The 23,498-nt window shown below is 40.9% G+C and overlaps 1 protein-coding gene across 1 annotated transcript in view; it reads right to left on the bottom strand.

Moving 5' to 3' along the window:
- Positions 1–23,498, bottom strand: part of MTBP (MDM2 binding protein) — a 37,165-nt gene that overhangs the window by 2,933 nt on the left and 10,734 nt on the right. The window contains exons 7-18 of the mRNA XM_058174963.1: positions 21,722–21,816; positions 20,536–20,608; positions 18,485–18,602; positions 17,926–18,099; positions 16,400–16,510; positions 15,737–15,901; positions 14,453–14,546; positions 14,230–14,364; positions 10,179–10,265; positions 7,421–7,690; positions 5,619–5,871; positions 4,667–4,780 (exon numbers count right to left, since the gene is read on the bottom strand). Coding sequence (XP_058030946.1) covers positions 4,667–4,780; positions 5,619–5,871; positions 7,421–7,690; positions 10,179–10,265; positions 14,230–14,364; positions 14,453–14,546; positions 15,737–15,901; positions 16,400–16,510; positions 17,926–18,099; positions 18,485–18,602; positions 20,536–20,608; positions 21,722–21,816 — 1,689 coding nt within the window. The remainder of the gene's footprint in view (positions 1–4,666; positions 4,781–5,618; positions 5,872–7,420; positions 7,691–10,178; positions 10,266–14,229; positions 14,365–14,452; positions 14,547–15,736; positions 15,902–16,399; positions 16,511–17,925; positions 18,100–18,484; positions 18,603–20,535; positions 20,609–21,721; positions 21,817–23,498) is intronic.

Here is a 23,498-nt window from a genome sequence, read left to right on the forward strand (position 1 = left end):
AAAAAGCTTTTCCATTAGCAGTGGAGGTAAATGGATGGAGTTGTTTAGATCAGGGGTCTCCAACCTTGGCAACTTTAAGACTTATGGACTTCAACTCCTAGTAAAGGCGGCTGAGGAATTCTGGGAGTTGAAGTCCACAAGTCTTAAAGTTGCCAAGGTTGGAGACCTCTGGTTTAGATTATGGGAAAGCAGCAGCCTGGTTGAAAAAGAAAATTCTGTGTTCCCAGCTGACCACAAGATGGCAATGGTCTGTTATGAATAATGGAACTCTTCCCCCAAAAGGTTGAAAGAATTCAAAATACTTTCTGCAAGGTAGGCTGAAGCAGAGATTCAAGCTGGTGTATAATTCGTACAGAATAAAACTTAATTAGCAGTGCACAGAAAGAAGATCACAATCCTGATGAAAATTTCTCACCAGGTTACCTATTTGGACCAAGACAAATTTTTGACGGATGCTACCATTGTTTCAGATTTCACTTTTCTCCTGGAAATTTCAAAGTTTAGGCTGAGGTGAAGAGATATCTAGGACAGCAGGATATACACTATGGGGCCCTTGGGTGCTCTCTGAGCTTGGTTATGCACTGATGATGTTATCCAGTTGGGTGACAAAATGTCTACAAGAAAACCACCAACCTCACAGATGGCCAAGGACCCCACCTAAGGTACAAATATTCTCATCTATTGCATATAAAAGGAGTTCTACCACCTAGCACGACAGTCCCTTTCAAATTTTCGCATATTTTTGTCACTGAACCTTATCATCAGAGCTTTTTCTCCGAAGACTCAGGGCGGCTTACAGTGTATAAGGCAATAGTCTCATTCTATTTGTATATTTACAAAGTCAACTTATTGCCCCCCCAACAATCTGGGTCCTCATTTTACCTAGCTTCATTGGGCTCCTACAGTATTTGTATATTAAAGAGCTCTGAATGAATAAATAACACCAATGTATTATTTATTAATACAATATTATTTAATATTATTTAATAATAGGGATGCGGTGGCTCAGTGGCTAAGATGCTGAGCTTGTCGATCGAAAGGTTGGCAGTTCAGTGGTTCCTGTCCCAGCTTCTGCCAACCTAGCGGTTCGAAAGCACATAAAAAACGCAAGTAGAAAAATAGGGACCACCTTTGGTGGGAAGGGAACAGCGTTCCATGCGCCTTTGGTGTTTAGTCATGCCGGTCACATGACCATGGAGACGTCTTCAGACAACGTTGGCTCTTCATCTTTGAAACAGAGATGAGCACCACCCCCTAGAGTCGGGAACGACTAGCACATATGTGCGAGGGGAACCTTTACCTTTTACCTTTATTATTTAATTATAATAAACGGCCAATTCTGTTCCACATGCTTTTTTTCTTGCTAGAAAGCAGACAAAATAATGCAACCAGAATGACAGAAAATCTGAAAAATTAAAAAAAAAAACCCCTTTTCATGGAACTCTGTGAATGTATTTGTGGCACAGGCCATGCAATGCATTCAGCATCAGGGACAGTGCTAAATATTCCGTTTCAGTTAAGCCAAAGTTGACAGGTAATCCTTGGCTTAGCGACTCTTCAAAGCTGCAATGGACTTTCCCAGAGCTAGCTTCTTACAACCCAGAACCAAAGGCTACCCTCCCCCCTCCTGTCACATTATTGTATTTTGGGTATTTGGCATCCAGCCTGCATTTACAGCTGTTTGCAGCATTCTGCAGTGATTATGATTTAAATTTTTTTTTTGACGGAAACCGGAATTCCTTGTTTCTGACAAAAAAACAAAGATCATAAAATCAGGTAGTCGCATGGTGACCTGCTTAACGATGAGCACGATATACGATAATTTCTTACAGTCGTAAGTTGAGGACTAGCTCAGTCATTTAATGTTAACTTTACTATATACCCCTGAGAACAGAGTGCCCTTTTTCAGAAATAACTTCATGACATATCTGTGCATTAGTGGAGAAGCATTTTTTCACTAAATAGTTAACTATAACATGGGGGCATACAAAAAAACCAAAAGAATTATATTTGCCCACTATGGGCCTCTGGTGGCTCAGTGGCTAAGATGCTGAGCTTGTCGATCGAAAGGTTGGCAGTTCAGTGGTTCGAATCCCTAGTGTCGTAGGGGTGAGCTCCCGTTACTTGTCCCAGCTTCTGCCAACCTAGCGGTTCGAAAGCACATAAAAAACGCAAGTAGAAAAATAGGGACCACCGAAACAGAGATGAGCACCACCCCCTAGAGTCGGGAACGACTAGCACAGATGTGCGAGGGGAACCTTTACCTTTTACCTTTATTATTTAATTATAATGAACGGCCAATTCTGTTCCACATGCTTTTTTCTTGCTAGAAAGCAGACAAAATAATGCAACCAGAATGACAGAAAATCTGAAAAAGTAAAAAAAACCAAAACCTTTTCATGGAACTCCGTGAATATATTTGTGGCACAGGCCATGCAATGCATTCAGCATCAGGGACAGTGCTAAATATTCAGTTTCTGTTCAGCCAAAGTTGACAGGTAATCCTTGGCTTAGCGACTCTTCAAAGCTGCAATGGACTTAGAGAGAGCTTGAGAAGGATTCAATGGATGAGAATCCTCAGGGGGAAAACAACTCAAGAAGCTTGGGAAATTTTGAAAAGTGAGATTATAAAAGCACAGTCTAACACAATACCAATGAAGAAGAAAATAGTAGATCTCAAAAGAAACCAGCATGGATGCATAAAGAACTATCTGACAAATTGAAAGACAAAAGGACAAATATAAAAAGTGGAAAGAGGGCAAATAACTAAGGCAGAATATCAGCAAATAGCCGAGCCTGTAAAGATGAAGTGAGGAAAGCTAAGGCTCACAATGAACAAAGGCTAGCGACAAAAGTAAAAATAATAAAAAGCTTCTTCCAACATGTTAAAAACAAGAAAAAGTCAAGGAAACAATTGGCCCATTGCTGGGAGAAAGTGGCAAGAAGATGACAAGCAACAGGAGAAAGCAGATCTACTTAACTCATATTTTGCATCTGTCTTTACACAAAAGGAAAAACAATCCAACCTATCAAAAACAGCACTACAAAAACAGATTAGAAACACAAGTTAAAATAGGGAAGAAAATGGTAAGTGAACACCTGTCTACCCTAGACGAGTTCAAATCACCAGGACCGGATGGATTACACCCCAAGGTTCTGAAGGAACTGGCAGGCGTGATCTCAGAACCACTGAACTATATCTTTCAAAGATCCTGGAGCACAGGAGCTGCCAGAGGACTGGAAAAGAGCTGATGTAGTTCCCATCTTCAAAAAGGAAAAAAACAGATCCAGGAAACTACAGACCTATCAGTCTGACCTCAATACCGGGAAGATTCTGGAAAAGATAATCAAGCAACGAATCACCGAACACCTGAAAAATTAAAAAAAAAAACCCCTTTTCATGGAACTCTGTGAATGTATTTGTGGCACAGGCCATGCAATGCATTCAGCATCAGGGACAGTGCTAAATATTCCGTTTCAGTTAAGCCAAAGTTGACAGGTAATCCTTGGCTTAGCGACTCTTCAAAGCTGCAATGGACTTTCCCAGAGCTAGCTTCTTACAACCCAGAACCAAAGGCTACCCTCCCCCCTCCTGTCACATTATTGTATTTTGGGTATTTGGCATCCAGCCTGCATTTACAGCTGTTTGCAGCATTCTGCAGTGATTATGATTTAAATTTTTTTTTTGACGGAAACCGGAATTCCTTGTTTCTGACAAAAAAAAAAAAGGCTATGTGGACAATGGATTTGGTTAACAACCGCAACATTTGTTTTACAACTACCATGCTTTCCTTGATGGCCACCACAAAAAAAAAAGAAAAAAAAAGATCATAAAATCAGGTAGTCGCATGGTGACCTGCTTAACGATGAGCACAATATACAGTAATTCCTGGCTTAATTACAGTCGTAAGTTGAGGACTAGCTCAGTCATTTAATAGTAACTTTACTATATACCCCTGAGAACAGAGTGCCCTTTTTCAGAGTGTAACTTCATGACATATCTGTGCATTAGTGGAGAAGCATTTTTTCACTAAATGGTTAACTATAACATGGGGGCATATCAAAAAAAAGAAAAAAAAAGAATTATATTTGCCCACTATGGGCCTCTGGTGGCTCAGCAGACTGTCTGTCTGTTATTAACATAGCTGCTTGCAATTACTGCAAGTTCAAGGCCCACCAGGCCCAAGGTAGACTCAGCCTTCCATCCTTTATAAGGTAGGTAAAATGAGGACCCAGATTGTTGGGGGCAATAAAAGTTGACTTTGTATGTAATATACAAATGGATGAAGACTATTGCTTAACACAGTGTAAGCCGCCCTGAGTCTTCGGAGAAGGGCGGGATATAAATTCAAATTAAAAACGAACAAACTGATTTTCGCATTTACAGTGTATCACATTTCTCATTTCCTGCAATAGGTTAATAAGAACGTGCATATCACCCATTAGGGCAAAGTTGGCCAGCAATGACCCCTTTACGAGCTGTGGACTTCAACTCCCAGAATTGAATGGTGGCTGGCTCAGGAATTCTGGGAACTGAAGTCCCAGTCGAGTTAAGGGAAAACAAGGACTAAAATTTTTCTCCCTTTAAACCATCCGACAAAAATCTATTATCCCACAGTTTGATCATCTGGTATTTTGCACATGGAAAAAGAGAACATTTGAGTACCTTTAAGTAACACTTGGATATTTCAAATAAACGTTGACTGCATGTTGTGAAGCACTTGTGGTCTCTTGCAATGCCATGCTTCTCAAGAGTACTCATCACTATGTCCTTCAGCATCTTGGGAAGAAAAAAATGGGTCTATTTTAATTTCAAGGGCAGTACATCAGGATTTATCTTAACAGATCCAAGGCACCAGTTACTGTAACCATGTAATGTATTCTAGAGAAGTAAAACTCTAGGTCAAAAGCTGGAGATCTGTTGTGGCTCGCCAGCAGCCAGCAGAGCTAGTGGCAGACTCAGACAGTGAGGAAGTTGGGGAAGAACATGGGCCAGTCCTGAAGTCTGGGGAAGGCTCTGATGAGTGCTCTGCGTTGGAGACAGAGATGGGGCAGGGCCGTCTGACAGTTATCAGCTGCCTTCGGAGTCAGAAATCAGTGGGGCAGAAGAACAGCTGGAGCCTGTTCTTCTGCACATGAACTGTGCTACCAGGAGAAGGGAACAGCTTAAGAACAAGGGCCAACTCAGGAGTAAAGGCATAGGTGGACGGTGAATGGCCTCTCCCATAGGGAATAAAGAGGAGCGAAGGGAAGGGGAGTTTGCAGGAGACAATTAGTTCAATTTATTAGGGTGAAGATCTGTTCCTGATTTCTTGCCAAGTATTGTCTGCTACAGTGTGGCGTTTGGAAGATATCGGCCTGGCAACTCTCCAAGCCTAATAAAGGTCTGTAGTTGCGAAATCTCATGAAAGACTGTTTGCCGGGACTTTGCTGGAGAGGAATTCCCTTTAACCTAAATAAAAGAGGTTTTATCTGGATGAGGAGTCTGCTTCATAATCTTGGGAGGCCTAGGTCAGAACAAGATTAACCCCTTGAGTTGCCAGCCAGGCTATAGAAGGCCTTTTGGTGGCGTAATGATGTCCCCATAAAAATCCAGCAGGGAGAAAGGAATTCTTTACCCGCGTATGCTTCTGAGATCTCGATTCCTTTCCGAGCTTTGATGTCTCTGATTCCTTATTACAGTTCTGGCTTGCTGGGTTGCTCCTGGAAGTTTCTTTGTTCACCACCCAATTCTGAGAAGATTTGTCAGCCGTAGAGGGCAGAGAGGTTGAAGTCTTCAAGCACTTCTTTGGGACAACCGTGGCTTGGTGACTCTTGCGGATTCTGCTCGCCTGGGACAAGCCAGAATCTGTGCTTTCAGACTGCAGTAATCTGAAACAAGAGTAACATTACTTTTTTCTTTTCTTTTTTTAACCAAAATTCATTTATGCTGGCTTGGATTTATTTTGAAAATATCACAGTATTGGCATCTATCACCTATTAGAATTATCAGCCTGGAAGCGAAATTAAAATATTATGAGCCATCAGATCACTGTCAACTCTTAGTGACCACATTAAATACATTTTCTCCATGACCAGCTGTCCCTAATCTGTCTCCAGGTGAAAATATAACTATTTTGACATATGACACAACTAAATGGAACCACTCTTGAGCAAATTACCCTCAGCTAGCACTGTGCAATATTTTTCAATGTGCTATAGCAGGGGTGTTATATAGGGGAGTTATATAGCAGTGACTCAGTGGCTAAGACGCTGAGCTTGTTGATCGAAAGGTCGGCAGTTCAGCAGTTTGAATCCCTAGTGCCACAAAACCGGGTGAGCTCCCATTACTTATCCCAGCTTCTGCCAACCTAACAGTTCGAAAGCATGTAAAAAATGCAAGTAGAAAAATAGGGACCACCTTTGGTGGGAAGGGAACAGCATTCCGTGCACCTTTGGCGTTGAGTCATGCCGGCCACATGACCACCGAGACATCTTCGGACAGCGCTGGCTCTTTGTCTTTGAAACGGAGATAAACACTGCCCCTTACGAGTCGGAAATGACTAGCACATATGTGCGAGGGGAACCTTTACCGTTACCTTTTATAGCAGTGATCCCCAACCTGTGGGCCACGGTACACTAGTGGACTGTGAGGGATTTGCAACTGGGCCATCGAAACAGCCAGCGAGAGCGTGTATCCTCACTTGTGCGAGCAACAGGCGTGTGTGATCGTGCTCCATTTGCAGGAGCAGCAGGCACACAGGTACGTAGGCATGAAAATGGAGCTATGCACGCACGCGTGCCAGCCACTTGCACAAACCATCCTCTCTGCTCCCTGCCAGTCTGCAAAGCCAGAAACGTTGGGCAACTCTGTCCTACAGGGTGCCAACTTTGAAATGGACCCATGCTGCTGTAGCCATCTTTTCATTTCTGAGCTTGCACACACTATGGGGGGGAGGGAGAGATTTGGAATGTCAGACCAGACAATAACAGATCGTCACGTGGGAACCAAGGTCATCTGAGGAGATGCTGGCCAGAGACTGGAAGGAGTTACCCGGGAGATGCCAGAATGCCTAATTGGACAATGTGACCTGTGACCAGGAAGGAGGGGAATATCTATTATTTAATTGTACGAAAACCGTGGGAAATAATTAGAGTTGGTTTTGCTTTCATGTGGGCTGAAATGATGTACTCAATAAAGTTATTTTTAAAGGGATCTGATCTTCTCGATTTGCTGGCTTGGTTGGGCTCATCAGTGGGAACCTTAACATAGGGATTAAGAAAGTACCACTTACTTCAATACAAAACAGGGTACACTGAAGGTTATCATAGCCAGAAAAAAATGATAGAAGAGAAACATTGCATAACAGCCACGCAAAACAGTGATCAAGAAAGGAAAGAAATCTCTCAGTTCTATTTATTTTTATACAGTGTATATTACCTTTTGTTGCTGGAACAAAAGCTCTCTACATCTTTTGATCTCTGTTTTAGCTTAGATGTTTCCATTTGGAGTTCTCTTTGTGAAGATTCTCCATCAGGGACACTTCCAGGCTCAGACAAAACCGCCGGGGATGGCAGGGGACTCAAGACCCAGGGCACAGGGCAAGACTCCTTCGTGCAGGTGGTCTGAGTTTCAAAACGGATAAGCCGAGACTGAAGTTCAGCAAACTCCCCGTCTCTTTCCAAAGCTCTTCTGTTGTCGAGGCAGTACCTAACAGTCGACATTGAAAAGAAGGTTTGGAACCGCCAGCATTGCAGAAAGTCCAAGCTTCTTTATGCCCTTCTTGCCATAAGGGAATATCTCCCTTGCTTTCTCTTACTCAAATCCCTGTGGAACATCCTGCCACTGGAGGTGAAATCCATCTCCATTCATCTGGCATTCCAGAAGAGCCTTTAAACCTGGTTCTGCCAGTTAGCCTAAGGCTACAGGTAGTTGGTGCAGTGATAGAGTAAACACCCCCACCACCTCAATCCACACAAGACCTTGGTTTTTTAGCCTGGTTTCAATTCAGTAACATACATTCTTTAATGTTTAAAAGAGCTGTGATGGCGCAGTGGTCAGAATTTAGTATTGTGTTGTGGTCCGCCAGCAGCCTGCGGAGCTGGCAGTGGAGTCAGACAGTGAGGAGTCTGGGGAGGAACATGGGCCAGTCCTGGAGTCTGGGGAAGGCTCGGATGAGGACTCTGCGTCAGAGGCAGAGATGGGGCCAGGGTCATCTGGGAGTTATGTGCAGACTCCAGAGCCTCCAGAGTCGGACATCAGAGGCAGAGGAACAAGGGGAGCCTGTTCCTAGTGTGCGCATGCGCAGAGCTGCCAGAAGGCAAGAACAGTTAAAACAAAAGGGACTTCGGATGGAGATGATTGGCCCCTCCCATAAGACATAAAGACAGAGCAAAGGCAAGTGGGCCTTTGCAGGAAGCAACATTGTGGATGGTGTCGGTTTGTACTTTGAAGCTCCGTTTTTGACACTGTGTTTCCATGTGGCCTTGCCAAGATAATTGCCAATTAGGTCTTTGGTAGCGTGTCAAATAAGATAAAGGTGGGTGTTTACCAGCCTTATCCGAAGGACTGTGGCAGACTTCTGTTGGACTATTTATAAACTCTTGGTGATTCAGCACATGCTGTGAATGAAAGGAATTCACAGCCGTTAAAATAAAAAAGGGGTTTTGAGACTAACTGTGTGCTTTTTACTATATCAGGAAGCCTAGGTCAGAACATATTGCAGGAGTTTGATCCTGACTGGCTCAAGGTTGACTCAGCCTTCCATCCTTCTGAGGTCAGTAAAATGCGGAACCAGATTGTTAAGGGCAATATGTTGATAGTGTAAACAGTTCAGAGTGTGCTGTAAAGCACTGTGAAGTAGTCTAAGTGCTATTGCTAAAAGAAGGTAAATATTCATAGCTTCCAATGAGTCAATGCATTTCCTACTGTGGATGGCACCATTTATTTCCTTAGAACAGTTTCATATTGTCCTTCATGCTCAACTGCATTTCTGAGCAGTTGAACTACCATAAATAATCATAATAAAAAAGATCAATACTACCAAATATATTGGCAATCTGCACGAGTCTATCGTTCTGCTACCTGATAAGAGATTCAAGCTCTTGAAATTTGGAGAAAATGACATGTGCACCTAGAAAAGGTGTGTCACAAAGAGGAACTGTCATTTCCCATAATGGCTGAGAAGGCTGGGGGTGGCTGCCTCCCAAGGCCAATTTTCCTCAAGGCAAACAGATGAGGCTAAAGAAAAAAGAAACCTACTCAAGGATCTAAATACAAAATGAAGAAAGGATCCCCGAAGCAAAAACAGAAGTATGCTTTTGAAGTCTCCAGGTTCTCTATCAACATCCGTTTCTCAAAAAGAATTGTAGCCAAAAACTTGACAACCAATCGAATATATAATCCAATTCTGTTGTCAAGTTTCAAGGAGCCCTGGGGGCGCACCGGTTAAAGTGCAGTATCGCAGGCAAATTCTGCCCACAGTGTGTAGTTTGATCCTGACTGGCTCAAGGTTGACTCAGCCTTTCATCCTTCCAATTTCAGTAAAATGAGGACCCAGATTGTTGGGGGCAATAGGCTGACTCTGTAAACCACACATACTGTAAAATGCTATGGGGCAGTATATAAGCCTATATACTTTGACAGCCCTGCTCTAAAGCAGGGGTCTCCAACCTTGGTCCCTTTAAGACTTGTGGACTTCAACTCCCAGAATTCCTCAGCCAGCTTTGCTGGCTGAGGGACTCTGGGAGTTGAAGTCCACAAGTCTTAAAGGGACCAAGGTTGGAGACCCCTGCTCTAAAGCATTGAAAAGCATTTGGAAGGGAAAACAGGTGGTTTGAGGGTGAGCTTCTGTCAGCCTCTCAAAAATGTTTAGTTTATTTAATTAGAAGTTAGAAAGAGGAAGGGACCTGCCAGATTTCTTCTTCCGGCTTCCGTTCTGAGATTGAAAAGCATTACTTTCAAATACTACCAGGTCAACTGCTCTACTTTCAGCTGAAAACGTTGTCAGAACATATTTTGCACTTATAAAAAGCACGCATTTAAACATTATGCTTGGCTTCAGGCATTATAAATATCCAAATATGAAAAGAACTGGGAGATAAACCTATTGCTATTTATTAAAGTTTCAATATTTTCTTAAACTCGACTTGTGCCGAATGAGAGGGCTCAGAAAATAATTGACAGCAAGGGAACTTACTCAAGACCGTGGTAATGGCAGCCGGCAGCTTTTTCAAATGGTAAAGCTCTCAGTTTTCGAGGTGTCAGTTCAGGTGTCAAAAAAGCACTATCATTGGAAAAAAAACATAAGAGAATTCACTGGAAACCAAAGTTATTGCTCCCTTATCGGCAAAACAAACACTTTAACGATAGGAATAGGAACAATCAGTCTCATTAGCAGCATATTGTAAAGAACAGACATCTGGTTTGTAGCATGCTTGTTTTATATGTATTTCTCTCATTTATATACCATCAGAATCCAAGGACACCCGGTAGCTTATAAGCATAAAAACTATAACAACACTTCAGGCTAGAAGCCAGGAGGCTGTGAGTTCTAGTCATGCCTTTGGCATGAAAGCTGGTTGGGTGAATTTTGGCCGGTCGGTCGGTCAGTCTCTCCCTTCCTCCCTCAACCCAACCTACCTTACAGGCTTGTTGTGGGGGAATTGGAAGAGGAAGGAATATTATATAGAGAGTTGTTTATAAAAATAATAAAGGCAGGATATAAATAAATAAAGATGAAAAATATCATAAAAATTAAATTGCCATTGTAATTATAATAATCAAATACAACACTTGGATATACAGCAAATACAGGTTTGAAAGGCCCTTTTGCAATGATTCCACTTTGACCGCTTAATCAAGTGAATCATCACAAAGACACAAGCAATCAGTTCTGTATGTGTTCAGCAGACAAATGTTTAGGCTTTCAAGCAAAACAAAGCAACACACTGAACTGTACTCAGAAGCTTACTGGGAACCAAAGCAACATCTGCACTTTAAGTGTGATATGGCCACACACTTAATTATGTCCAAATTTGTGTTTCAATTAGTCATTCCATGTCAAGTGGTCTGGGGATCCACAGCGATGAAAAACCAACCCTACTTTTTTAGGGGGGTTGAAACATGCTCTTTCTAATGAGAATGCTTTAACAGAGTTTCCAGAAGGTCTTTTTTTGTAAAAGCAGGTTGAAAATACCTTATTTTTGGCATTTTTTTCAAAAACCGTCAACTTTATACACAATTTGTAAACTATTGGAAAGCAGTAGGAGAATGAAATTTTATATTCAAAAACCTTGTGTTGCTAAGTTATTACACACAAAGTTTCACATTTATACCTTTCCTACCAGAGATATAAAAAGCCAAACTTTAACCATTTAAAGTCGCACTATTTTCAGCCAAATTTACTCCAAATTATCTAGAAGGAGATCGCTCATGAGAACGTTTTTATTATTTTGTTTAATAGAGCACAAAAGGTTGTACAAGTTGGCCAAGTTTAGTTTCTTTCAACAAAATACTGCCGGAGATATTATGTCCCAAAGTTGCTGGAACCTCAGAGTCGTACTGTAGAAGGCTGCGATATGGGGTCACACAAATGCCCATATCTCCACAACTATTGCATCGGCACATGTAACACTTTACCAATGTTCATTGGGGACATGTGTGCATGTTCACACAAAATTTCATCGAAATCCGTGATGGTCATTTTTCTGAAATCAGACCACTTGACATAGAATGAACCTAATTCTACTAACAACTACGGATGAGAGTCCCAAATATTAAACAAGGGCTAACACTGTTCAGGGTTTGGTGGCAGTCTGTTCTCCAGGCTTCCTGTTTAGCTTCCGAACGTTTTATTACCATGCTAGGTGACATCCTCAGTGGGAAGTTGAAGCGTCCTGTTTTAGTATTTATCCTCTTTTATTGAGTTCATGGTCCTGTGGTTGGTGGGTCATGTGACTGACTGATCATGCCATGTGACATGCCGTCTGACTGGTGATGTTGTGTGAAGGTTACCAAGTGAAGAGATGGTCAGTACCAACATTATGGGTTCGTAGGCTGGCTCCAAATTGATATGCTTGTTGATCGATCCCGTTGGTAGAATACCAGGCTTGGAGAAATTTGCGTGGGTGGAGCGTGGTGGCACAGCCAGTGATTTTTGTTCAAGATGCTTCAATCAAAGTCCTGCTGAGGATGTCACCTAGCGTGGTGACGAAACATTCAGAAGCTAAACAGCAACCTCGGAGAATAGACCTATCACCAACATCTACCACCTGAGTTACATATATTTTCTATCATTTCTGACATTGTTTAGTTTCCAAAATTGGTCAAAGTTGATTAACTGCTGCCACTTTCTCAAGTAATTTGGTGCTAATCTCCCTCCCAGTGATGACTTCAGGAATAGTGACAAGGGATCCACAATCACACCATGGTACCTGTGAAATAAGGTAAGTGACATACTGTAGATGTATTTATTAGATTTTTATCCTTTCATTGCTTTATGTCTTTATTACTGTATGAATAACTCAAGGCAGCAAACATAACCTAATAGTCCTCCTTCCTCCTACTTTGGTGTTGAACTTTACTACGGTATTACGTTGTTGCACTTCTGAATCCTATTCCTTGTGAAATTTCTAAGTCATCTAGAAATTCTAGGTTTCATACGTAAATAATTCTACATAGCGCTCCATGATTAGAAACAATAGTAACACGAAATGTTCAATAATCAAATATACATTCTATCTGTAGAATCAAGTAGTAGAGTTCTGTTTGTCTTGGTAGAATATTTTGTTGCAGTCTAAAAGTACAGTTTATACACAAGCTGTCACTGGTTAATCAAAACAAGATAACTTGGCTGACATTCCAGAAACGGCATTCATTACCCATTCACGAAAAAGATCTGGCTTCAGGCAGGCAGTATGAATGATATCCCCCCCCACCTCAATTTTTGAGATTAGTTCCTAAAAGTAATTATACTTTTTCATAATGTGTATTTGCAAACTATGATTAGCTTTAATCCTGTGAACAGATGGTCTGAAATTCTGTTGTCAATGTCAAAGGAAACACTATTAGTTGTGAGCAATAACATGACAAGGAACCTGCATGGGGGGAGAGGAGAGGAGAGGAGAGGAGAGGAGAGGAGAGGAGAGGAGAGGAGAAGAAAGGGTTTCACCCCATTTCCAATGCTCCAAACCAGGTTTAAGAATTATCTGAAGGAATCCCTTGTTATTGGTCTTCATTATGTTCTAATCAAGCTTACACCTATATTTTAGTGTGAGTTCAAATGTTTCTGTTATAATTCAGGTTAAAACAAAGCTCATTTTAAGAATTCATTCTAAAAATCTTATCTGCAATGGTACTGCTGCTATATCCTTTCTGAGCAGCACAGAAAGTTGGATTTTGTAGGTGACCCTTGGGCTTCAAATACAGATATTAGAACCAATACCTATTCAATTATTTGAGGTGCTTCAAAAGACCACACTGTTCGAAAATTGCGAGCATACAACATCAGTATCGATGTCTGAATGCTCCCAGCAAAAAATATGTTCCAATGGGAGAATTAGAACCTGTAGCTACTTAAGATTCTCTAGAATAGAATAACAAGAGTTGGAAGGGACCTTGGAGGTCTTCTAGTCCACCCCCTGCTTAGGCAGGAAACCCTACACCACTTAAGACAAATGGTTATCCAATCTCTTCTTAAAAACTTCCAGTGTTGGAGTATTCACAACTTCTGGAGGCAAGTTGTTCCACTGATTAATTGTTCTCAATGTCATGAAATTTCTCCTTAGTTCTAAATTGCTTCTCTCCTTGATTAGTTTCCACCCATTGCTTCTTGTCCTGCCCTCAGGTGCTTTGAAGAATAGCTTGACTCCCTCTTCTTTGTGGCAGCCCCTGAGATATTGGAACACTTGTTATCATGTCTTCCCTAGTCCTTCTTTTCATTAAACTAGACATACCCAGTTCCAGCAATCATTCTTCACATATTTTAGCATCCAATCCCCTAATCATCTTTGTTGCTCTTCTCTGCACTCTTTCTAAAGTCTCAACATCTTTTTTACATCGTGGTGACCAAAACTGGATGCAATATTCCAAGTGTGGCCTTACCAAGGCATTATAAAATAGTATTAACACTTTACGTGATCTTGATTCTATCCCTCTGCTTATGCAGCCTAGAACTGTGTTGGCTTTTTTGGCAGCTCTACTGAGTCAACTGCAGGGTTGCATGTTCAAGACAAAGGATTTTACTCTACCTTTTTGGAATGTATAAGGGCTGCAGATCTCCAACAGGCAAGCCTTCTGCAGTGAAGTACTTAAGCATCTCTCTAGCATCAAGTAATGCTGAATCCTTCTGGCCATTTTTATGGCCCAACAGCTGTTCAGAAACTCTTAAAAGGAAAATCAAATCAATGAGCGGAAAGCAACATTCACATGACAGCTACACATTCACACATAGGCGCAAATGCTTAATGTTACCTTGTTCTTTGCTTCATCTTCTCCAAATTTTCTAAGTTCTGTAGAACATTTCTTTCGGGCCACTTCAACGGATCTGAATCTTTTAGCTTTGGTTCTGAGAATAGTTGGGACAGTGGGTGAGAAGATGGGCAAGAAGGCGAGGCAGGCATTTAATCCACTGCAAAATCTATGGACCTTCATCTTCGATTTTAATTCCAACACAACTAAGAATGTTCTAGCTTCTCATTCGGTGTAATTAAAAGTTTTGTGGACCAAAATTTGAAAATTTCTATCCAGCTTCAGTAAAATAATTTACGAATCTCTTACTTTTGGCAACAACTTGAAGGCCTATTGTCCACTTACTATTAACCCAAAGTATTATTAGCTTCAATTATATTTTGGGACAGCAAAAAACATGAAACAGGGAAAACATACGAGACAATTGTAAGGAGACCCAAGTCTTGCCTTGTGCCCCTTCTTCTTCTTCTTACAATCTTCTCACCATCATGGTCGGGAATAAGGGCAGTCCTCGACTTACGATCACAATTGAGCCCAACATTACTGTTGTTAAGTGAGACATTTGTTAAGTGAGTCTTGTCCCATTTTACAACCTTTCTTGCCACGGTTGTTAAGTGAATCACTGCAGTTGGTAAGTTAGTAACCCGGCTGTTAAAAGTGAATCTGGCTTCCCCATTGACTTTGTTTGTCAGAAGGTCGCAAAAGGGGATCACGTGACCTTGGGAAACAGCAACGGCCATAAATATGAACCAGTTGCCAAGCATCTGAATTTTGATCACATGGCCATGGGGATGCTGCAAAGGTCGTAACTGTGAAAAACAGTCATAAGTCACATTTTTCAGTGCCATTGTAACTTTGAATGGTCACTAAATGAACTGTTATAAATCGAGAAGTACCTGTACCAGTAATCTTATCCACCAATACCTTGACCATATTACCGGCTCCAAAAAAGTTGCCATCCCAAGTCCTCCATTAATCAATCTCAAAGTTCAAACACCTCCCATTTCTCTACGTGACATTCCGCATTATGAATGCTCATTTATTAAAACAGTGTAACTTATAGGCAATATATTTATCCTAATTATCCTAACTAAGTAACAAAACGATGTCCCAAAGGTGCTTTTTCAAGAGGCAAGTGGACTTTCTGAAGAAGCTTCTTGGATGAGAAGCGAAATGTCTTCAAAGAAAAACCAGAAAGTCCAGTTGCCTCTTGAAAAAGCACTTTTGGGACAATCATGAGCTGGATGACTGAGAATCTCCATAGACATTTAACAAAATGATGCTTACCATCAATGGCATCTTCATCTCTAGGTTTAATCATTGCTCCTGGATAAGCAGTACTTGGATGGCTAACCTTCCATAATTCAAAAAAACGTTCCCTGCTGTAGGCAAATAGATATTTCAGTTCATTCTTTAAAGCTACAGGTAGGTGCCCAGCAAACATCTCTCTCTCTGTAAAACAGAAAACAAGAAATGTAGGGGTCACTGATATGGTATTAATAATCCAGGATGTATAATAATGCTAATTTGCTGAATTGAATTATGGCATCATGCTGTTATCAGATAACAAATAAGGCAATAAAAGCATAATCCCTTTATAAGCTTATAGAGAAAAGCTTCTGCAATTTGCTACGCATACATAAACACATGTCATTTGAGCAGGCATTCATAAAACATTTTTTCAAGGAATACTCTTTTTCCCCCCAAAAAGTTTTCCTGATTTATTGAATGAGTTTAGAAGTTTGCCAAGCAAACATTACAGACTGGAAAATGGAAGGCATCACCCAAGAAGGCAATCTCAAAGTGAAATGATTGTCACAGCCCCTAAAATAAACCCATTTTTTAAATTTTCAAATAGTAGCCTCTATAAATTAAGATACACCAACCGATAGAATTTTTATTGATGTATTTTCTATTCATTATTCTGTGGGTAAATATTCCATTACTTACTCAGGCAGTGATTCAAAATCTGTCTTTGGAACTGAGCCAGTTTCTTCTCTCTTTGTAAAATCTGTTCTCCATAAAAATGCGGGAAAACTTTGAGAAACTCTTCAAAGAAACCTGTGTAGATAAGAGAAGCGGTAATTTTTTTTTTAAAAAAATGAAGTGATAAAATTACATCAAATGCTAAAATTTAGCCAAATAAAGGACTTGAGAGCAAATACAGGACTATGATCAAGGAAATCAAATTAAAGGCAACCTCTACTCACAGAACGTCACTGCGTGTCTTTGTAGAAAGTACCTCATACATTTTCTTGGGAAGCAAGACATAATCCTCAACTTACAACTGGTCACATAGCAGCAGATATGACAAACCCAAAAGCTACTTATGATCTTGTCTATGGAGATTCTCAGTCATCCAGATCATGGCTGTCCCAAAGGTGCTTAAGAAGCAACTGGACTTTCTGATTTTTCTTTGAACACGTTTCGCTTCTCATCCTAGAAGCTTCTTCAGCTTTTTCAAGAGGCAACTGGACTTTCTGGTTTTTCTTTGAAGACGTTTCGCTTCTCATCTAGGATCAGAAGCAAAACGTCTTCAAAGAAAAACCAGAAAGTCCAATTGCCTCTTGGAAAAGCACCTTTGGGACTACTTACTGTATGACCTTGTTTCAATGTCATGACATCAGGCTGTGCCCTCCCCTCAGTCACATAATTGCATTTTGGGCACTCAGCAACTGGCCTGCAATTACAGCTGTTTGCATGATCCCTTGACCATGATTTAAGTCAGTTTGCTGGAATCTAGCATTTCCTTCTGATTTCTGGCAAAATGGCTTTGCTTAATGAATTACAACCATAGTTCCCCGGCTCAATTAAGGTCAAGGACTATCTGTATTATCCCCTGTATGGAAACTGGGTTCGTCAACTGAAAAGTATCTGTAATAGTAATAGATAAATCACATGGCTTAAAAAGGCAATTTTGGCAATTATAATAGCCATAGTTCACTGGTAAATAGCACATATTTTGCATGTAGAGAGAGCTGGAAAAAGTCCTTGGACAGCCAATGCTAGTCAACATCAATAATATCAAGCTAGATGGAGCAATAGTCTTCTTATGTTTTCAAAGTGTGTTTTCTCTTTATAAGTTGTAAATAAACTAAAAAGGAGAGGTGATCCAGAAGGTATCCACAAGCTTAGTAAACCCTTAGTGAAGACCTAGAGTGGAGACTTACATTGATGGAGAACAAAGTAAAAGAACAAGTCTAACCTATGCCCAGGCAGTCCAGTCAATAGTGAATCAAGATTTATCTTAATGTTAAATAAGAATCTGAGAACAAAGCTGTATTTGCGCTTTGATATTTGGTTAAAGAATAGATATGTCTATTCATGATCAATGTGTTTAATTCACAGATCTGATTAGTTTGCTGAAGGCTCGTTTCAAATAATTACTATTTACAAAAAAAGGATTTATTCAACTGACGACTTTACCGTACTGGAATGAACATTTGTGCCTTTTAGTTCAACTACAAAATGTATACCTGCTTCTCTTTCTTCGTCTGCTGTCCTCAGCTTTCCTATGCTTTCTGCAAGGGTGACAGAGCCATTGATCTGATTGGCTGAATAGATTATTGTTGCTTTACATCCTCCATAGCCGTTGCCTTGTACCAAGAAATAATAATTGCACGTTTCTCCTTTAAGTTCAACTTCTGGAACTAAAGAGAAATACATCTTAATGTTTACCATAATTAAAAGTGCTCTGTTCATAAACACATACCAAAAAACCTAGCTTATATTAGCATGCATGCTAGGTTTCAAGTAGCCAGGATTCCTGATTTCAGTAGTAAGTTATCTAAAGTCCAAGCTACATATTGTTTTTAAAAAGTTTCTTTGCAATTAGCATCACTGTTTTCCAACCGAAGAGAAAGCAGAGACCTAAACTTTATAATTTCTCTGCTGACCATAGCAGAAGGCAGAGGAGGTCAGTCAACGTCTTTCTTAATCACAGTCTTTTGTACCACCCAAGCATTCTTTATCTTTTTATCTATTTACTAAAACGGGGAAAACCGCATAGTGTAGAGACAATACAACTTTACTTACTGCCGAGACCTTTGTGTTTTTCAGCTATGCATTCCTTCCATTTTTTTGTACTTAGCTGGCTGGGTACGGGATTCAGCATACTGCTTATACTGCAAGGCAGTACAAATAAAGCTCCTACCTGCAGATGAAACACATGTAGACTTGATTATAAATAAATCTTCTCAGATACTGATATATGAAATGTCTCGTTCATAAGCAAAGCCCACTCTGAGGGAGATGGAGGGTTAAGAAATACGATGGATGGATGGATGGATGGATGGATGGATGGATGGATGGATGGATGGATGGATAGGTAAACAGACCGATAGACAGATGAATAGATAGATGATAGAGATGGAGGGATGGATAGACAGATGGATGAATGGATGGATAGATGGATGGATGGACAAATAGATGGATGAATGGATAGACAGGCAGGCAGGCAGACAGACAAAGTGTCTGTGGATTCTCAGTCATTCAGGTCATGATTGTGCCAAAGGTGCTTTTTCAAGAGGCAACTGGACTTTCTGGTTTTTTCATTTCCTACCATCCAAGTCAGAGCTGAAGAAGCTTCTTGGGTGAGAAGCGAAACGTCTTCAAAAGAAAAAACAAGAAAGTCCAGTTGTCTCCTGAAAAAGCACCTTTGTGACATAGATAAGATACACGCAGGCCGGCAGACAGAGATGTCTTTGAAGTTTCTCAGTCATCCACACCCATTTGCACTATTCAGGTGGCCATGAGGGCACAGATAAACCTCCAAGTGGCCTCAACGATTCTCAGAAAGAGTGCTAACGACCAGATGACTGCAAGGAATATAAAACCTTCCATTCTCCACCATTCAGTCAGAACGGGGAAGAAGCTTCTTGGATGAGAAGCGAAACATCTTCAAAGAGAAACCAGAAAGCGCAGTTGCCTTTTGAAAAAGCACCTTTGGGACAGACAGACCAGCCTCCTCTAAAGCTGACTGTGCATCAGATGATGTCAGCCCCACTAAGTGGACCACATCAGGAAACTAACTCCATAGGAAGATGAGAACTCTACTTTATTGAAGTAGCCTGTAATAACAGCATCTTCCATGGCTAATTTTGCTATATATGTCCCCCCCATCCCCCAATAAATCAGGCAAGTCTTTTTTCTAAGCTGTTTACAAATATTATCTTGATTCTCTGGACTTTAGAAAAAGGTTTCAGCTTCTTTTGCTTAGGACGTCGTTCTTGCATTTGTTCAGAAAGATCATCTTCTTACTCTCCCACAGCTATCTTTAGGACACGAAAAATGATGTCCTCAGGAACTTTAACCGAAAAAGATGTGGGCTCCAACTCTACATTTTCTCACCTCCTAATTTGTAAAGGGAGGAAGGATGGTGTTAACTTCAAGCCTAACTCAACACTATCAGGAACTCAGCTGATAGTATTGATCAGACCAAATCAGAAGAAGGCAGTTGCTTTGATTCAAGACCAAAATCCTTGTGGAAAAGAAGTGATTATCCTTCTACAACAGAATTCCCCAAACTTTCCAGGTTGGCGGTCTGGAACTGGGAGGGGGGGAGAAGAGGGGATGGTTTTGTGGGAGGGAAAGGCGCATGCACGCGTCCACATATGCAAATACCCATTGCTCACGTGAGTGCAGCCACGAGCATTCATGACAACGCTCGCTTGAGCGGGGCCACAGGTGTCCGCAACAACGTTTGCACCAGTGGGGCCATGAGTACATGGTGACTCTCACGCGAATGGGCTGCCAGTCTCCAGACGAGTGGAGCCGCGAGCGCCTGTGACGCTCTTGTGAGTGGGGTTGTGCATCTGCGCAGATGCGTGCTTATCAGCCAGCTAGTTATGCAGCCTGGTGGCCTACAGTTTGGGTTAGAGTTAAACCTAAGCCTAAGCCTAAGCTTAACCCTATTCTACAAGGTTCCAAAACAACTATTGTTAAACCTATCGTTTTAATTTAAGTCAATATAGTCAGCCTTCAGATTTACCCTAAAAACAAGAGTTCTTTTAGGGAATACATGTACATTAATTTTAACTCACTTTCATTCTGCTAAAAGTTAATGTTAATGAAAAGCCACCATCTACCTTTCCATGTAGAGAAGAAAGCTGATCCCACAAGAGTCGAGACTTCTTCTCGGCATCGGTTCTAGCCAAAGTCCTAGCCAAAGTTTAGGAATCACGCGCCCACAGCTACAAAGTGCAATAGTCAATACAGGTAGTCCTCAACGTATGACCACAATTGAGCCCAAAATTTCCATCGCTAAGGAAGACGTATCTTAATGCACTTAAAATATGTCTTACTTAGTGACGGAAATTTTGCCCATCTTGCCACAGTTGTTAAGCAAATCACTGCAGCTGTTAAGTTGGTAACAAGGTTGTTAAGTAAATCTGGCTTCTCCATTGACTTTTGCTTGTCAGAAAAGGTGATCACATGACACCGGGACACTGCAACCATCCCAAATGAGACGTCAGTTGTTAAGCATCTGAATGTAAATCACGTGACCGTAGGGATGCTGCAACGGTCATAAAGTGTGAAAAATACTCATGTTACCTTTTTCAATGCCGTTATAACTTCAAACGGCCATTAAGCAAACTGTTGTAAATCAAGGACTACCTGTACACAAATATAGACCAATAATCCTCTTTACTGGTGAGATGATAAGATAACTTAAGAATATCCCTGAGCGTTGGAGAATGTAACAAACAAGACCAATAAGGATTTTTTTTTCCCAATCCTTTCTAAGATTATATGGAAACTAATCAAGGAGAGAACTAAACATAGAACTAAGGAGAAATTTCATGACAATTAAAAAAAATTAACCAGTGGAGTGATTTGGTTCTAGAAGGTTCTGGAGGTTTTTAAGAAGAGATTGGACAACCATTTGTCTGAAATGCTATAGGGTTTCCTGCATGAGCAGGGGCTTGGACTAGAAGACCTACAAGGTCTCTTCAAACTCTGTTATTCTATATTACTATTTAACTTTGCAAAAAGTCCAGGAGTGTACAGTGCTATGTGTACCTTAAGGATGAACCCACTGGATTCGGAGTCTTCCACATTTATAGAATGAATTATTGCCTCTATAAAGCTCAAAGCAATTTTAGCAATAGTTGTACCATTTATTAAAACTGTCGTTCATGACAGTGCATATCTATGAGAGTATTTAGTTTACTCGCTCTAAAGATTTCCTCTTTCTGACATTCATTTCCAGTCTCCAGGGGTGTTAGAAAAACTCCTAAATCAAATCAAATGACATCTGCTATAAAAGGATACAGCTCAAACTGGAGGTTTGATACTAAACATGCTGGCAGTTGACTCAACAGCACCATCTGTACAAATTTTAAAGCCGGTCCGTAATAATGGAACACCTGAAAGAAAATTAAAAGGTAATTTGGATTGTGTATTCCAGCACACACTATCAAAACTTGTTTTGGGGGAAAAAAATAAGAATGTCTGCAGATAGGAGCTTTCTACTTTTTCCGTTACCCTTGCACACCCCCAAAAATTTCAAAGGTGAGAGATTCAACAGCGGTGATAAAGTCTGCCACAATGAAGCAAAATTGAAGATGGTGATAAAATAAATAATGTAGACTGGGTTTAGTTGGACAAAATATAATTAATTCCTTATTTGTCTTAGCAGGCAAACTATGAGCAAGTAGCAATATTGATTATTGAAATACTTCAACAAGTTTTTTCATTTTCTAAACTTCTCTTGTTAATTTTCCTTATTGATTGTCTTAGATTCTACATTTTTAGGGCAACTATCCTAGTTCAGGAGTGAAATGTAAAATTTGTTACTATCGGTTCTGTGGACCTGGCTTGGTGGGGTGGGGGCTAATGTGACTGGGTGGGTGTGGCCAACTTTTTTTTAATTTTAAAAGCATTTTTTCTACAGCCTCTTTTGCTGAAGAGGTTGTAGAAAAAATATTTTTAAAAGGTTCTGGCGATCAGGCAACTCAGCTAGGATCGTCAGAACTCTTTAAAAACTTTTTTTCCTCTGGTGATCCCAGCTGAGTTGCCTGATCATCAGAACCCTTTAAAAGCATGTTTTCTACAACCTCTTCAGCTGAAGAGCTTGTAGAAAACATGCTTTTAAAGGGTTCTGATGATCAGGCAACTCAGCTGGGATCGTCAGAGGAGCCTTTTAAAAGCTTTTTTTTTACCTCTGCGGCCAAAGAGGTTGTTTAAAAAAAGCTTTTAAAGGGTTCTGCCGATCCCAGCTGAGCCGCACGATCATTGGAGGCTTTTTTTTTTACTTTTAAAAGCATTTTTTCGGCCGAAGAAAAGATGCTTTTAAAAGTAAAAAAAAGAAACCCCTCTGATGATCACACAGCTCAGCTGGGGCAGGGCCAGGGATTTTTGCTACCAGTTCTCCCAACCACCCGACGCCATTTTCCTTGCATATCCCTGTGTATATTTATGGTGACATTGAGGGTCTTCTGCTTGAGAAGGGAGCTCAACTGGAAGGCTATGATCTACTTTATATATAAATGCATGATGAAAAACAAGCATTAAGGGATAAATATGCTTTCTTTCTATACCCTTGCTAGGCTGGTTATCAGATGAGGCTTCAGGAGTGAAAGGATCTCACCACTGGGTTTCCCAAGTGGCTAAGATACAATTGCAGAGAGTGGTGGAATTCAGCCGGTTCGGGAAAACTGGTAGTTAAATTGATGGCTGGTCCCACCCCTTCCAGAAGTCCCCACGCGCCCCATTTTGGTTCCCAGGTAAGTGCAAGAAGGCCTCCTAGGCCCAAAATGGGCGTGGGGAGATGCACCACGCCCCATCTCCCGTGGCCCGTTTTCACTCCCAATAGGCTTCAAGGAGGCCTCCTAGGCCCAAAACAGGGTGCAGCGGGGTGAGGCATATAGAACCAATAGTAAAAAAATTTGAATCCCACCACTGGAAGGGGCCCTATTGCTCTCAGCTATGTTCTGCACAAGGCAAAATGCTTTAATTTCCCTGGCAGACAGAAGCATCTGTCGTCTGAAGCCAGCAAGCCAGAAATTCCACATTCCTGATAATAAAATTTTGAGCAGCTTTCTTCCAT

The sequence above is a fragment of the Ahaetulla prasina genome, chromosome 3 (genome assembly GCF_028640845.1).
Source record: "Ahaetulla prasina isolate Xishuangbanna chromosome 3, ASM2864084v1, whole genome shotgun sequence".
Taxonomy (NCBI): Eukaryota; Metazoa; Chordata; class Lepidosauria; order Squamata; family Colubridae; genus Ahaetulla; species Ahaetulla prasina.